Genomic DNA, 17,657 nt, shown 5'->3' on the forward strand with positions numbered 1-17,657 from the left:
TTATACAGCCGAGACACTGAAAAAGTTAAGATACGGAAAGCTAGGAAAGAAGATTTATGTAGTTGTCAAACAAGATTTGACAGAAACAGAGTCACAGAAACAATGCACCCTTGCTAACCAGGCTGTTAAAAGAATCAGAAAGGACAAACGGAGTTTTATGGAATTCTTTTGCAAGGGAGGCAGAGATTGCAGCAGCAGAGAAAAACATGAAATAGCTGTTCAGAACGACATGAACACTAGCAGTTGAAAAGAGAAAGAATGAGGTTTCAGTCAGATATAGGAGCAGTAAAACTCTAACGAGACCGGAAGACCAATTCACTTCAAATAAATTCTCAATAGACCACCATGACAAAGCCATCTGATATCCTGCCACGTTCTCACCCACTTCCAATCGCTACTCTGACGCCCGTATTTTCACAAGGTGTCAGGATTCAGGTTGCAAATTGGACCCAGATGTAGAGAGGACATGGAGGTGAGTTTCTGAATAAAGGTTTATTGCAGCTTGGAAGCAAACAAAGAAACTGCGAAAACTAAATCCGGGATTGACAGGTTTCCACTGAGGACCGACCGGTCTGGGAGGGTAGGAGTCCGTTGTTGTCGGTGGGCCGCAAGAGTCACACCAGTTCTGTCACGAGGAATAGGACAAAATTCCTGCCAACGACTGTGGTACATTTAGTAAATAGAAATAATTGTGTTAATCCTAATTGACTGCAAACAAGAAATGTTTAGCTTGATTTAATGTCAGACAGTGGAGAAAAAAAAAAAAAGAAAGTCTATTTGCTGTCTGTAATTATTTGGTTTCAACTGCATGTGCAACTGTAGTCACAGGAACATAAAGCAGTTTGGAGATGCTCTTAAAGCCTTCATCTTTAACATGCATGTCTGGAATTTTATTTTTGGATTTCTTTCGAAAACTCCCACCTTTCTGTGGTCCATGTTTAGCTTGCTACACATCATGTCACCAAACAGCACAGTGACAACTTGTCACCGCTTAATTAGACAGGCGTACTTATTACAAGTGTGAAGACACCTGTGATGGTAATTAGAGAACATACCTATTTAAACAACTTTACTAGAGTTACCATAATTTTTGTTTTTTCAGTGCTTTTTGCTTATATTACTTTATTTCAGTGAACATTGTTGTTGTTTTTTTTTCTTTCATTATAAGATAGGCACAAACAGTTTTGTCCACATGTGTATAGTTAAAAGTTGAACTTGCTGGAAGGTCCACAAAAGTAAGACCGTATAGGTCAATGATACTTACAGGGCTGAAAGGCGTGAAGAAAAAGAGGGGCGGGTTTTGTGCATGTGTTTTCCTGCTTCTCAAATAAATTGCCGAATGCAGAGAGACACACAGACAAAGCAAGTCTGATCCTCTAGTAAGCAGGTCAAGCACTGTTTTTTTTTTTTTATTCTCTAAAGTGATAACTTGTGACAGCAGAAGGAAGGAAGCTGGTTGCAGTCAGGATGAAGCTGTCACTGTTGTGTTTATTTGTTCTTTTTCTGGCCTTTGTGAGCGGAGGACTTCTCACCAGCAATGATCTCCAAAGTGGCAGCAGCGATTTGACAAAGAACTCCAGGAGGGCAGGTGAGACAGCGCCACAAGCCAGATGGTTTTTTTGTTGGTTTTTTACCCCCTGCACTTTTGATATAGTTTAGTGTCATTAATACAAGTAAACTAGTGTAGCAAAAAATTAAACATGAGATTGTCCCGAACAGAGGTGGGGAACCTATAGCTCTTGAGGCAAACTTGGCCTGCAAAAGCATTTGATCTGGCCCACCATGCTTCTAATTCTAAAACCAAATAAAACCACAGAGGATCTGTTACAAAAAGCCCCAAAACCATCTAAGCCACAATTTCTCATAATATAAAATATATTTTTCAACCCCTTAATATGGCCCTTGAAGTCCTTTGTAAAAAAAAATAAAAAAAAATAATAATAATACATTTAAAAAATAAATAAATAATGGTGTTTGATAGGAAGGTTTCCCCACCCAAACCTAAAGTAGCCATGACCAAAAACAAGCTGACATCCATGAGGATGACATCAAATGAATATAGAAATCAATTTACAAATATGTTTTCGATTGTGGTTGTGGTTTGTAATGGCGGCACAGTGGGCGACTAGTTAGAGCGTCAGCCTCCGAGTTCTGAGGACCCGGGTTCAATCCCCAGCCCCGCCTGTGTGGAGTTTGCATGTTCTCCCCGTGCCTGCGTGGGTTTTCTCCGGGCACTCCGGTTTCCTCCCACATCCCAAAAACATGCATTAATTGGAGACTCTAAATTGCCCGTAGGCATGACTGTGAGTGCGAAAGGTTGTTTGTTTCTATGTGCCTTGCGATTGGCTGGCAACCAGTTCAGGGTGTACCCCGCCTCCTGACCGATGACAGCTGGGATAGGCTCCGGCACGCCCGCGACCCGAGTGTGGAGAAGCGGCTCCGAAAACGGACGGACGGATGGACGTGGTTTGTAATGGTTTACAATTGCACTGCATCATACTAAGAGCTGAGACTCATATTTAGGATATTGCAGCCCCGTATGAAATCTTTCAGATTAGCACCTAAAATCAGTTTGATAATAATATAAAGTTGAAAGTATTAAAAGTTTATCGATCCAAAACTAGTTAAAAGGTTAAAATATGTGTACAGTTCAGTTAAATGGTTGAATTAATAAAATGTTTTTTTCTTTTCATTTTTTTATCTGAGAGTTCATATTTAGTAACTGACTCCATAAGAGAGTCCAAATACTGGACTGCTTAGGTGATGCAGTGCAGCTCTACTGCAAACTGCCCCCTTAATAATATCTGGTAGTTTAAAACTTTTGTAATGCATGACACACCAACTTGATGATACTATATTATGATAAATGGCATTTACCGTTACATAAGTACAGTACCTGCAATGTATAAACCTATATCATGAGAATCTAATTTTTATTTGATCACTGTAGGACAGATTTGATGATTTTGCTCTTGCAACATATTTTTATTTTTTATTTTAACCAGTCCTGTTCAGCTCCTTGGTCACGCAGAACGGTGGCTCTGTTTGTATTTTAATGCCAGAACAGTTCTGCTCCAGCAATGACTGATGACAGAAGGTATTTTAAACGCATGCCTGCAGGTCAATGAAAATGTAATTATTGGCAGGTCAATGAAAATGTAATTATTGGCAGGTGTATGTAAAAATCTTTACCTGACATGGCAAAGAATCATTGTCAGTCTATAGGCTTCATGTAGGCTGTACTGTATATAGCAGATATTTATATTATCTGCCCAAGGTCAAAATATTATGTTTTCCTGACATTTTATTGATAAAACCTAACTTGTGCATTGATACGTGTGTACAAAGGTGAACTGTGACTATACACACTTATGTACTACGTTTTCTATAAGGAGCCAGCTAGTCAATGATTGAACTGATAACCACCCTTATCATTTAGCTGCAAACTTGGCTCGATTTGGCTTCACGCAACAATTTTATTGGGTTCACTGTCATAAAACTAATGCAGGTTAACGCAGCCCTTTGCAAGAAATATTTTACTGAATCCTTTCTCTGAGGATTTCAAGCAGTGCTGTACACCTGTTCTGGGTTTAAATGAAGATTTTTTTATTTGTTTGTTTGCTAACGTTTCCTAGAAAGACGATTTATTCATCGAAAATGCTGTACACGGCCAAGTCAACATATTTGTTTAACTGTTCACTTAAAGGGAGCACGGTGCAGTCGTGGTAAGAACGTTCATCCCTGGGGTTTGAATCTGGGCTCAGACCTCTCTGGCATTTGTACAGTATGTTCTCCCCATGCTTGCGCTGGTTTTCTAAGTGTACTCTGGTTTCTTCCCACATTCCAAAAGCATGCATGTAAGATGAATTTAAGACTAAATTGCCCATTGGTGTGAATGTGAGTGCTGATGGGTAAGTGCAGGTGACCAGTCCAGAGTGTATGATGCCTCTCCCCCGAAGTCAAATGGGATGGGCTCCAGCACACCTGTGACCCTAATAAAGATAGCGGTATCAGAAAATGGATTGATGGATGTTAATTTTAAAAGGTTTGCAGTTACGAGTCACCCCTTATCGGAAAACATCAATCATGCATCTGTTCTTCCACAACAGCTCAATTGCAACCAGGTAATTACAGAAGAACCCTCTCTATAGGATTTTTTTTTTTTTTTTTTTTTTTTTTTTTTGACACGCATGCAGATTGTCATTATAAGAGAGAGCTCTTCTCACATCTGATCATACATGAAAGATCCAATGACCTGGTTTGGGTTGATGCAGTACTTTACTGCCGGAAATCCATTCAACAATTAACAATTAGTAAATTAATTGCTATACTTTGCAGAGAGCCTGTCCCATCTGATTTCGCTTGGAAGGCCCGTCAGTCCATTTCAAGGCTGAACCATAGCAACATTAATGAATTCGATACATCAATTTTGACAGGTTATGTTTTTCGGGGCAGCTATAGAGACAGACAATAAACATATTTCCTTGTAGATAATATCAATGTGAAGGTTTTAGCTCTGTGAGGGAAAACGGGCACAAGATGATGTGCACAACTTTGTAGAGGCGAGCACACAAGGAGGAGCCGCCAGTGATTTTTGACCTTGTGAGAAAAAAAAAAAAAAAAAAAAAAAACCTTTGGGCCTCCCGACCTAAATCCCTAAAGTAAACTGTTAACAGTTTTACACTGATGGAAGTCTGCCCCACCTGGTTGCTCTTGTTTTGACTGACATGGTTGTTAAAATTAACATCCTCATCCTCATCTGGCAGAAACACACACATACGCACACACACACACACACAGACACACGCGCGCGCGCACACATACAGGATAGTGAGTGTTTAGAAATTTGGATTCCCACTTAGACCCTCGAGGGAACACAAAAGGAATTGATTGAAAAAAAAGTACACCACCACAAGAGACTAATAACACAGATTGACAGCCTTAAAAAGCACTTTTCCACTGGAAAGGAGATTCTACCAGTAATATGGCAGCATATTAACTATATTTTCACAATAGTACATCATTTTGAGTCACAGCTATGAGAAACTCTTGAGAAAAATAACATAAATCCTCATGCTTTTTGCGGGAACCTTGGTGGCCAGGGGGCCCAAAGCAGCTGCTGAGCTTGCTTAATCCTCTGATTTTGTAAATGTTGACACCACTCATTTGGTCTTTGTACAACCCATTGTCTAATGTGCTTGTCCTCATTAGGGTCGCGGGAAGTGGAACCTATCCCAGCTGACTTTGAGTGAGGTGGGGTAAACCATGGACCGGTCGCCACTCAATCACAGGGCATATACAGTAATCCCCTGATATTCACGGAGGATAGGGACCAAGCCCTGCCGCAGCTAGCTAGAAACCGTGAATAACTGACACCCCCAAAAAAAATTATTAAAGTGTAAATATACCCAAACTATGAGTAAAATCGGAGTACCCGGAGAAAATACAAGCAAGCACAGGGAGAACATGCAAATGCCACTCAGTTCTTTCAAAAGAGAGTCAAACCCAGATTTCCTGATTGTGAGGCAGACATGCTAACCACAATTTTGCCATATTTAATTTATCTCATCTCCTTTCCAAAATTGGAAATGGACACTATTTAGACATGAGTTAGCAATGCAAACACAAAACAAGTTTTCAATTCCTTTCTCTCTTTAGGCCAAACAGCAGAAAGTGTTGTTGAATTTCTTTATTCTAAAATAAAGATGGTTGTCTTTTTAAGTCAGTGATTCCTAAACCAGTCTACCGTGACACATCATGTCATGAGAGATCATCAGGTGTGCCACAGAAAATTAGCAAATTTCACTGAATTTGGTATGATTTCTTTTTCCATCTATCTGGGCTAGCAATTTATAGTGACAATAAAATTCTCTTACAATAGATAGCAGAAGGTGCATAATTAACCTGTATTTCCACATTTTGTGACATTCCTGTTCGGTGGTGAGCTGTGAGAGTTTTTCTTCTCATGTAAAACATGCGGCTTGGCTCAATAACGGTTGGGAAATGTAAAAGTTGCCTTTTGATTAAACTCTATTAATACTGTAGATATTTGCAAGCATTAGAAAAATGTACCATGTTTTTCTCTCCATAGGCTTTTTTCCAAACAAACATAGGACACTGTTTGCAAGAAGAGGGCAGTATGAACAGCATAAGCTTCTGATGATGGCAAGTTTGAATCTACAGTATTATTATTATTTTTGTTGTTGTTATCTGTTCCGAGATGCTGCTTGAGCTTCAGTTTGTTCATGTTTTGAAATATCTTCCCCAAGGACATAGTGGAATTTCAATTAATTAAATATAATCAAAAGTATACTCACAATTTGATGACAAGATGAACACCTTGTATAGAAACTTACATTTACTTTTTGGGGTGGCTGGCCACATTGTCGATATAGTTTCCCTCAGAGGGCTGGACCGTGAGACCTTATAAATGTATAAATGTTCTATTTTTTTACTTCTTTGTTTGTTTTATTTTTAAAAGTGTGTTGTTGTTATGTTATGTTATGTTAAAAAAAGCAAGACTACTAGTAATTTTTATACAGATTTTTGCAAGAAACACGACACATGATTTGCTGTAGCGAGCCATTAAAATGATGTGGACGGCCAGATACGGCCCACAGGCCTTGGATTTGTCATCTGTACATCGTTATATACTGTATGTGTGCGATATAAAAGATACATTTTTTTGCCGACATTACAATGGTTGTTTTCCTTTTCTGTTGATCCCTCAGAGGCCTAAAGTGTTGCCCATTCTTCCAAAGTACTCGTCGACCAATGCACCAAAACCTGCTCCTGCCACATGTTCCCACCGGGGACAAAGCTGTTTGCCAAATCAAGGGTGTTGTGAGCCGTGTTCCACATGCCACTGCCACTTCTTCAAAGCCATCTGCTTCTGTAGAAGGATAAATATGAAATGCAATAAAAATACATAAAAAAAAAAAACAACTACCAAAATATGCAATAGGACATGCAAACGCTACATTGAGTTGGTTAGATATGTCACTGTTGTGTTAATGCAGACATTACATCATTCAAAGTCACGTTGAAGGACTTTATATAACCTTTTGTTAAAAGCAAATGCTTGCACATCATTCTATGGTTTCATTAACTGTGGGGATTAATTAGAACAAAAATACTATTAAACTGTTATCAGTATTTGTTGTACTTTTGTTTAAATTTTCATCATTTTGTGATATTGTATGCAGGAGCGCCGTAAAGGGGAGAAAAGTCCTGACGACTCTAAGGACCCTTGACTGACAGGGGCACTAGAAAATTTAATTTTCAAATGGAACATTGGAGTGGACTCCAATTCCCAGGAAGCACAGCTAATATTATGTTATCATGTAAATGTAGCTATCAGTCTGTTACCATAGTTTTCTTTTATTTTTGTGTAATTTTATTGTTTCCTACCAGATTTATGGGAATTTCAGCTCATGTCCTTCAGTCTTGAATGTATTATCACGTTGTGTAGCAACACAATACGCTATCAGTGCAGTTTTTGCTCATGTAAAATATATGTGTATATACACAAGGTATTGTATTAATAAGCACTATTTTTGTTCATGAAATATATCAACATACTGTATATTCACTAGGATTTGCATTATTTACTTGTTCAGTGAGATAGCATTATCTGGTATGCAAAACCAGAGGATGACTCTATGTTTTATTTTTTATTTCATACAGAATGAAAAAAAACCAACATACTCCCCCTCAATGTTTGAGCGCAGACTGAGCAGTCTGCACACACTACCTGCTACATAAGGCATTTTTCACAGATTTCAATTTCATTCACAAATCTTGGCAAAATGTATGCGTTCATCGTATTAAAAGGCGCAGTCTGTTATTTCTGTATTTAACACATATATAAGACGCACCGCATTATTGGGCGCATGTATGCTAGCGTATGTTTTTAAAAAGGCAGCGGGAGCAAAACTGAGTTCGGTTGTACTTCCTTGAAGTATTTAACAATGTGCTCACGTTATTTTTTGATCAATCCTCATCCACAAATCCATCAAAGTCCTCATCTTCTGTATCCGAAATGAACAGCTGGGCAAATTCTCCATCAAACATGCCGGGTTCCCTCTCGTACTCGTCGGAGTCAGTCTCGTTGCCGGGGGGCTGTTCGGCAATGATGCCGACTTTCGCGAAAGCTCAGACAACAGTCAAAGCAGATACCTTAGCCCAGGCATCCACAATCCATTCACATATGGTGGCGTAACTCGCCCGGCGATAGATGGATAGATGGCACCGTTTCATAAAACTGAAGCACCAAGACGGACCTCCTTGAAAATGTTCGATTTTCATTTCTTCTGCCCGCGTTATTGCCCTCAGTCGAATGGTGACCGTAGAGACGCTTCTCCCGGCTGTTCTTTGCTCATTAATCCATTGCTCAAGTTGGTCTTCAAACTCGGGCTAAAGCAGCGGTTCGCAAACTTTTTACACCAATTACCACCTCAATAAATTACAAGCCTTTCAAGTACAGTACCACCTTAATGATCAACATTTAACATTTAAAGTTAAATACAACTGAACTGTACTTAACAAATGTACTGTGTGGGATTTTTTTTTTTTAAACCTGAAACATTAAGCACAGTTTGAAGATTTAAGTCAGTGATTATTTCACATACCACAAGAGAGAGCCCAGGTCCCATTAGTGTTACTCATACCACAATTTGAGAACCACAGGGCTAAAAGCAATCAAATATAGCTTTGCCGCCATCTTGTGGTACCGTGGTACCAAATTACTATTTTGAAGTGAGTTGGGGGCAGCACGGTGAAAGACTGGTTAGCACATCTGCCTCACAGTTCTGAGGACTGGGGTCAAATCCCGGCCCCACCTGCATGGAATTTGCATGTTCTCCCCGTGCATGCGTGCGTTTTCTCCGGGTGCTCCTTCTTTCCTCCCACAAACCCAAAACATGCATGGTAGGCTAATTGAAGACCCTACAATTGTCCGTAGGTATGAATGTGAGTGTGAATGCTTGTTTGTTTGTATCTGCCCTGCGATTGGCAGACAACCCGTTCAGGGTGTACCCCGCCTCCTGCCCGATGATAGCTGGGATAGGCTCCAGCATATCCGCGGCCCGAGTGAGGAGAAGCGGTGTAGATAATGGATGGAAGTGAGTTGGGGAGTTTCATTTGGATTCTAAATGACTCTAAATTTAGACTTTAGACAAACATATCGCTTTTCCGCCATCTTGTGGCATCTATCGAAAATTAGAAACCTTTTTGGAGGGGGGGTGAATTATTCACAAATTTTGCAAGCCACTCGCCCGTCCATCTGCTGCAACTGCTGGACTATAACACTCTGCGCTGACACCAAGACGACATATTCTTCATTCAGCTGCACGGGTTCAAGAGTATGAAAATATGCTGGTTGTGGATATCTTAAAATATTCATACTGACGGGACCACAGGACTGAGGGCGATCAAGCACTGTACTTTGCTGAAAAAAGATAAATGACGTCATAGATTAATCGTCTTCGACTTGACTTTCATCACAGTGTAGTCGACTACAAAATTGTTTTAGTCGTATTGCCCGACAGCTCATTTCAGCCTAATGCTACACAACCCATAGTATGAAATAAACTGAGGACTTTTTTAAAGCAAATTAATGGAATATCCTTCATTGGCCAAGTCAGTGCTCTAAACTCAAGACAATGACATACTTTTCAGTTACTGGAGAAAAATGTGAAGGCATCAAGACTCACAAACAAGCAGGTTGGCTACGAATGAGTGAAGGTTTGAAAAAGCAGATCAAGGGAGGGAATGCAGAATTTGGGTATTACTAGTAGCCTACTGTACTTTCATCCAACTATGAATTTTTTATTTAATGATTTCATTTACAATTGTCCAAATACTATAAAATATTGGACAAATAAAAATACTTTATTTCTGGTAAAACCTCTCAAATTAAAACTGAGAGGATACATTTCAGTCATGTTGATTGTTTCATTTCAAATCCACTGTGGTAGCATATAGAGGCAAAACCCAAAAAAACTCAACTGTCATAATGCAAATACTTCTGGACCTAAACATATGTGGCTATTCTCATATATGTGTGTGTTTGTGTGTGTCTATAGCAGGGGTGTCAAACTCAAATTCACGGTGGGCCAAAATTAAAAAATCATATGACAACAAACTGGCGGCACGGTGGCCGACTAGTTAGAGCGTCAGCCTCACAGTTCTGAGGACCCGGGTTCAATCCCTGGCCCCGACTGTGTGGAGTTTGCATGTTCTCCCCGTGCCTGCGTGGGTTTTCTCCGGGCACTCCGGTTTCCTCCCACATCCCAAAAACATGCATTAATTAGAGACTCTAAATTGCCCGTAGGTGTGACTGTGAGTGCGAATGGTTGTCTGTTTGTATGTGCCCTGCGATTGGCTGGCAACCAGTTCAGGGTGTACACCGCCTCCTGCCCGATGACAGTTGGGATGGGCTCCAGCACGCCTGCGACCCTAGTGAGGATAAGTGGCTAAGAAAATGGATGGATGGATGACAACAAACTTCAATTTTGCTTAAACACTGAATTTGGAATAAACAAACTTTAACATTATAAACATGAGAAATCAAATTTGCGATAAAAGACATCAGTGGTATTTGTTTGTTGTTTTGTATTTAAATAGATAACATGAATTCTTCTGTCTCTCCATCTTCTATTTATCCATCTCCAACTTCCTTTCTTTTTGATGTAAATCTTTTTTCAAAGGCCAACAACAAAACAACCCCAAAAAATAAGAATGTCCTTCATTGAAAATCCAAACTTCAAACTATTAACTGTCCCTGCCTAGGAGTTGATAAAGGGCATTAAAAAAAAAAAAAACTATTCAATTATGTTAGTATATTCTTTGTTACATCCACTTTGCTCCGCACACGACAAACAGGTCTGTCTTTTACTTTAGTGAATAGACAATCTGCCTCCCACCTGTCTTGGAAGTTAACCGTTTTCCATCTTTGGTTTGGCCATTTATGGGAAGGGGAAGTGTAAGTTTGCTTGAGGAGACTGGTAGCGGTGGCACGGTGGGAGACTGGTTAGAGCGTCAGCCTCACAGTTCTGAGGTGCGGGGTTCAATCCCCGTCCCCGCCTGTGTGGAGTTTGCATGTTCTCCCTGTGCCTGCGTGGGTTTTCTCCGGGCACTCCGGTTTCCTCCCACATCCCAAAAACATGCATTAATTGGAGACTCTAAATTGCCCGTAGGCATGACTGTGAGTGCGAATGGTTGTTTGTTTCTATGTGCCCTGTGATTGGCTGGCAACCAGTTCAGGGTGTGCCCCGACTCCTGCTGGGATAGGCTCCAGCACGCCCGCGACCCTTGTGAGGAGAAGCGGCTCAGAAAATCGATGGATGCAACAGAAAGGGAAGGGGCGCTCGCTGGTCTAAAGTGATGGGCCAACACATTAGCAAAGCATTCTGGGATTTGTTATATTAGTGGCGCATGGGCTATATACTGGCGGGCCAGTTCTAATACACATTTGACATGGTCTTGCAGGCCAAATATAATGACATTGTGGACCAAATTCGGCCCCCGCACCTGAGTTTGACATATGTGCTCTACATGGTCCTCATGGATCAGTCTTAGGGCCCATGCTTTCTCTGAAATGTCTTGAGCAAATTTTTATGATATCTTAAACTGCTTGACTCTTATACTACTTCCAGATGACTTCCAGATGTATGTTCCCTTTCATGGTAAGATGAGATAAATTCACTGCATGACTGCTTGTCTGCCTTAATGGCTCACAACTGGCTTCAGTTCAATGGAGTGAAAACTGAAGTATTAATCGTTACCCCAACAGTTTGGCTCCTAAAGTTAGTCATTTGCCCGCCAGTATAAGAAACCGTGGTGTCATATTTGATCTGGTCATGTTTTTTTGATGAACACATGAAAATAGTAACTTGTTTAAATTTTTCTTAGGTCTATGTGATCTAATTTTAAACTAGAAATGATCATTCATTCTTTTGCCTCCACACGTTTTAACTATGGCAATTCCCTTTTCCGCTGTGTCAAACAAAATCTTCCATCCATCCATCCATCTTCTACCGCTTATCCGAGGTCGGGTCGCGGGGGCAGTAGCTTTAGCAGGGACGCCCAGACTTCCCTTTCCCCAGCCACTTCATCCAGCTCTTCCGGGGGGATCCCGAGGCGTTCCCAGGCCAGCCGAGAGACGTAGTTTCTCCAGCGTGTCCTGGGTCGTCCCCGGGGTCTCCTCCCGGTGCGACGTGCGGAGGCATCCGAATCAGATGCTTGAACTCCTCCACTTGGGGCAGGATCTCATCCCCGACCTGGAGACGGCACGCCACCCTTTTCCGACTGAGGACCATGGTCTCAGATTTGGAGGGGCTGATTCTCATCCCAGCCGCTGCACACTCGGCTGCGAACTCCTCCAGTGAGAGTTGGAGGTCACGGCTTGATGAAGCCAACAGAACCACATCATCTGCAAAAAGCAGAGATGCAATACTTAGGCCACCAAACCGGACCCCCTCTACGCCTCGGCTGTGCCTAGAGATTCTGTCCATAAAAGTTATGAACAGAATCGGTGACAAAGGGCAGCCTTGGCGGAGTCCAACCCTCACCGGAAACGAGTCCGACTTACTGCCGGATATGCGGACCAAACTCTGACTCCGGTCGTACAGGGACCGAACAGCCCGTATCAGGGGCTTCGGTACCCCATACTCCCGAAGCACCCTCCACAGGACCACCCGAGGGACACGGTCGAACGCCTTCTCCAAGTCCACAAAACACATGTAGACTGGTTGGGCGAACTCCCATGCACCCTCGAGGACCCTGCCAAGGGTGTAGAGCTGGTCCACTGTTCCACGGCCAGGACGAAAACCACACTGCTCCTCCTGAATCTGGGATTCAACTTCCCGACGGACCCTCCTCTCCAGCACCCCTGAATAGACCTTACCAGGGAGGCTGAGGAGTGTGATCCCCCTGTAGTTGGAACACACCCTCCGGTCCCCCTTCTTAAAAAGGGGGACCACCACCCCGGTCTGCCAATCCAGAGGCACTATCCCCGATGTCCACGCGATGTTGCAGAGGCGTGTCAACTACAACATCCAGAGCCTTGAGGAACTCCGGGCGAATCTCATCCACCCCCGGGGCCCTGCCACCGAGGAGCTTTTTAACCACCTCGGTGACCTCAACCCCAGAGACTGGAGAGCCCACCTCAGAGAACCCAGACTCTTCTCCCTCATGGGAAGGCGTGTCGGTGGAATTGAGGAGGTCTTCGAAGTATTCTCCCCACCGGCTCACAACGTCCCGAGTCGAGGTCAGCAGTGCCCCATCCCCACTATACACAGTGTCGATGGTGCACTGCTTTCCCCTCCTGAGACGTCGGATGATGGACCAGAATTTCCTCAAAGCCGTCCGGAAGTCTTTCTCCATGGCCTCACCGAACTCCTCCCATGCCCGAGATTTTGCTTCAGCGACCACCAAAGCTGCATTCCGCTTGGCCAGCCGGTACCCATCAGCTGCCTCAGGAGTCCCACAGGCCAAAAAGGCCCGATAGGACTCCTTCTTCAGCTTGACGGCATCCCTCACCATTGGTGTCCACCAACGGGTTCGGGGATTGCCGCCACGACAGGCCACAACTCCGGTCGGCCGCCTCAGCAATGGAGGCGCGGAACATGGTCCACTCGGACTCGATGTCCCTCGCCTCCCCCGGAACATGAGCAAAGTTCTGTCGGAGGTGGGAGTTGAAACTCCTTCCGACAGGGGATTCCGCCAGACGTTCCCAGCAGACCCTCACAATACGTTTGGGCCTGCCACGTCGGACCGGCATCTTCCCCCACCATCGGAGCCAACTCACCACCAGGTGGTGATCAGTTGACAGCTCCGCCCCTCTCTTTACCCGAGTGTCCAAGACATGCAGCCGCAAGTCCGATGACACGACCACAAAGTCGATCATCGAACTGCGACCTAGGGTGTCCTGGTGCCAGGTGCACGTGTGGACACGCTTATGCTTGAACATGGTGTTCGATATGGACAATCCGTGACGAGCACAGAAGTCCAATAACAGAACACCGCTCGGGTTCTGATCGGAGGGGCCGTTCCTCCCAATAACGCCCTTCCAGGTCTCACTGTCATTGCCCACGTGAGCATTGAAGTCCCCCAGCAGAACGATGGAGTCCCCAGTGGGAGCGCTCTCCAGCACCCCCTCCAAGGACTCCAAAAAGGGTGGGTACTCTGAACTGGTGTTTGGCGCATAGGCACAAACAACAGCCATGGGTGCAGGCCCGGCCACCAGGCGCTCGCCTTCGAGCCCCACCTCCAGGCCTGGCTCCAGATGGGGGCCCCTGTGACCCGCGTCCGGGCAAGGGAACACGTAATCCAATCATTTTTCTCATCATAGGGGTCTTTGGAGCTGTGCTTTGTCTGGTCCCTCACCTAGGACCTGTTTGCCATGGGTGACCCTGCCAGGGGCTGAAGCCCCAGACAACCCTCCACCACGATAAGGTGACGGCTCAAGGAGGGGCAAACAAATATTTCCCCTGCAGCACAAATCTTCATTAGACCATATCCAATTAGTTCAGAATTACACTACTAAGCTTTTGTCTAGATTCCAGAGGTTCAGCGACGTTTCCAGTTTTGTCATCATTTGCACTGGCTACCTGTTCATTTCTGGATTCAGTACAACATGAATTGTTGTACTGAATTGTCTTGAATTGTATAAGGACAAAAAAAGTGTACTAGTAAATGGACCTTAAGCTGGATAATAAGGATATCGATCGATACAAGCTCATACAGCTTTCTATAACTATGGAGGTGTACTGAATTTTGTGGCTGTTTATGATGTTTATAGCAAAATAAGAGGGCAGGTTTTGCAGAAAATCTGATAATGTTCACTCTGATTGTGATTGCATTTACAAATGTGAAACTGGGAAAACAAAATGTACCCAAACCCTCTGTTTACACCGACAAGTAGCTGCAAGTGGGCCTGAGTTCTGCATTGTAACACACACGCACAGTTTACTTGTGACGAGCACGGGAAAACTCCATGAGTTTATGCAATGTCGTGCATGAACGTATTGTGAAGGTGCTGGTTTCGAGTGCTACATCTGTCACGTTATTACGCAGCGATTTTGTTTTGGAGGTGGCGCACCCGTCGCCGCTCTACTGTTTTTTTTCCCTTCTGCTTAGTGGTTTGTGAACCGGGATAGCGAAAGAACCGTACAAGACTGGAGGCCTCTACCCTTAACAGGACGGACGGAAGCCACTGACGTCGGCGTCAGCCCGTGGTTGAAAGACTGCGGTCAAGCCAGCCTCCACTCGTAAAGTAGCAGTCAAGACAGTCGCCCTTAATTTTGTTTATAATAGGCATTACGGTAACTCGCGGCGAAAGCCACCTTCAAAATAAAAGCTTCCCAATAATACGGCCGTCAGTGCTCTTCGGTTAAGGAATGCAACCAGCAAAGTTAATTTGAATCTTGAGATACATTAAAAATGTACTTTGTTTGATACCTTGGGAAAAATAAATGGTAATGGACTGCACTTATATAGCGCTTTATCGTCACCATCACAGTGCCCAAAGCACTTTACAAAGCCTCACATTCACACACACATTCATAAACCAATGGGCGACTGCTGCCATGCGAGGCGCTGCCAGGCCCACTGGGAGCAAATTAGGGTTCAGTGTCTTGCCCAAAGACATTTCGACATGCAGACAGTCGAAGCAGGGATTCGAACCTGTTCTACCTACTGAGCTAAAGCCACCCCAACATAATCCCATTGGTATCGCCGAAGAGCATTGACGTCCGTATTATTGGGTGGCTTTTAGTTTGAAGGTGGCTTTCACCGCTCGTTGGCGATTTGTTACCGTAATGCCTAGTATGAACAAAATTAGGGGCGGCTGGCTTGACTGCTACTTTACGAGTGGAGGCTGGCTTGACCGCAGTTGGGGACTGAGAGGCAAACGGACAAGGTATTGACAAATGCGCCCGCCTCCGCTGGAATCGTCATGACTGTATGACGTTCGTACAATGTCCATTTTCTTCACACATTTACAAAACAGTTGAGTCTCAACGATGGCGTACGATTAGCAAACGCTGCTAAAGTTTGCTATCAAGTCGACTAGCTGACAATGTAAGCCGTGTGAGCTAAACTACAAGTAAGACGTACGTGTACTTATATTGTAACAGTGGACACAAATAGAACCCCTTTAGCAGCATAATCGAACATATTGAAGCATAATTAAGTTGTATTCGTGTTAGCTAGCTATGTAGCTAACTATTGACAGTTAGCAAGCTAGCTAGGTGACTTTAGCGTTTGGGTGCCGAACATTATCATGTCGTTAGCAAACCTAGCAAACGTAACCAAACACACATAAATGTGATAGGCGTAGTTCAATCATTGGTTTAGATTGGCAGTGAACCCACACGACGTCTTGTGTAAAATGAGCTGATAAATCTGTTAAACACCTTGAGCTAATACTATAAAGTGGGCTGATTGTCCAAAGATGGCAAGTGGTGTTCATGTCATTGTTTAGATATGTCACCAAGGTGTTGTAGACTTATAAAGACCAACGTTGTGATTATGTATACAGCGCTGAGCAGGACGAAATGATACAAAAGGTTGATAATTAAATCTGCCTTTTGGTAGCTGGGTGAATGACACTACAAATTAACACAGAGTAGGCATGCTGTTTGATTAGTAGCAATTTTGTTAATATTGGAACACTTAAACAGTGGTGAGATGATGGCAACGCATTTTCAATTTTATTGTATGACATTAATTGAAGACTCTAAATTGCCCGTAGGTGTGACTGTGAGTGCGAATGGTTGTTTGTTTGTATGTGCCCTGCGATTGGCTGGCAACCAGTTCAGGGTGTACCCCGCCTCCTGCCCGATGACAGCTGGGATAGGCTCCAGCACGCCCGCGACCCTACTGAGGAGAAGCGGCTCAGAAAATGGATGGATGTATGACAGTGATAAGTGAAATTATAGCAGAGGTGACACACTGTACTTCAATAAAAGTAGATACTTAAAAAAAAGACTGCTAGATGTGTATATTCAACTCCTTAGAAAAAAATACACTCTGTAATGTACTTAAATGCAAATGTTAAAATTGATATTTTCTGCCAATTATATGTAATACCCATTTTGATAACTTCTGTTGCATTGGTTTGCCTGAATGTTTACCTTGTTAACTTTCCTCTATGTTGCTGCTGTTAAGTTTTTTTTTTCCTTTCTTTTTTTTCCCCTCCTTCCGAATAATGCTTAAAATCACACTAAAGGTTTGGCCTGTGGTTTACCATGGATGCCAGTATGTTCCCTACCCAGACAGTCACGTTCAGATGGAGTCCCTAATGTTTCTCACGTTCTGTCAAGACTTTCCACTAGGGATAGACTGATTACTGGCCAGGTCGTTGCCAATATTTGGCATTTTGTCGCATATCGGCATCTGCCTTTTTAAATAACATTTTCTCTCTGCAACGGCTGATAAGCGATCAATCTAAAACTGGGTAAATGTTATTTAAAATTTCAGTTAGTTTTGTGCTAGATGCTGCTGACCCTGGGAACTCCTTGCACTTTTTGCTTTTAACTTAGGTGAAAGAGCTCCCTGCAATTTTTGTTAGAATTTTAAAACAAATATATCTATTGTTTATGATAAAAAAAACTAACCTGTTACTACTCTGAAAAGCTCTTTAATAAACCATT

General features: G+C 43.1%; 2 protein-coding genes across 13 annotated transcripts in view; both read left to right on the forward strand.

The window, feature by feature from the left end:
• Window positions 1-1,379: 1,379 nt before the first annotated feature.
• LOC133396801 (agouti-signaling protein-like) lies at window positions 1,380-7,589 on the forward strand. Its single transcript, XM_061667036.1, has 3 exons — window positions 1,380-1,588; window positions 6,092-6,165; window positions 6,732-7,589. Exons 1-3 carry the CDS (start codon window positions 1,468-1,470, stop codon window positions 6,930-6,932), a joined length of 396 nt encoding a protein of 131 aa, XP_061523020.1. The 5' UTR covers window positions 1,380-1,467; the 3' UTR covers window positions 6,933-7,589.
• An 8,240-nt stretch (window positions 7,590-15,829) lies between these two features.
• LOC133396798 (NEDD4-like E3 ubiquitin-protein ligase WWP1) overlaps window positions 15,830-17,657 on the forward strand; it is a 30,829-nt gene continuing 29,001 nt past the window's right edge. For 7 of the 12 annotated variants that reach the window (XM_061667024.1, XM_061667017.1, XM_061667028.1 and 4 more), the window contains exon 1: window positions 15,830-15,922. The gene's annotated coding sequence lies outside the window, so the exon portion shown is untranslated. The other 5 variants (XM_061667023.1, XM_061667018.1, XM_061667021.1 and 2 more) reach the window with 4 other exon arrangements.

Source organism: Phycodurus eques, chromosome 21 (assembly GCF_024500275.1).
Source record: "Phycodurus eques isolate BA_2022a chromosome 21, UOR_Pequ_1.1, whole genome shotgun sequence".
NCBI classification, from domain to species: domain Eukaryota; kingdom Metazoa; phylum Chordata; class Actinopteri; order Syngnathiformes; family Syngnathidae; genus Phycodurus; species Phycodurus eques.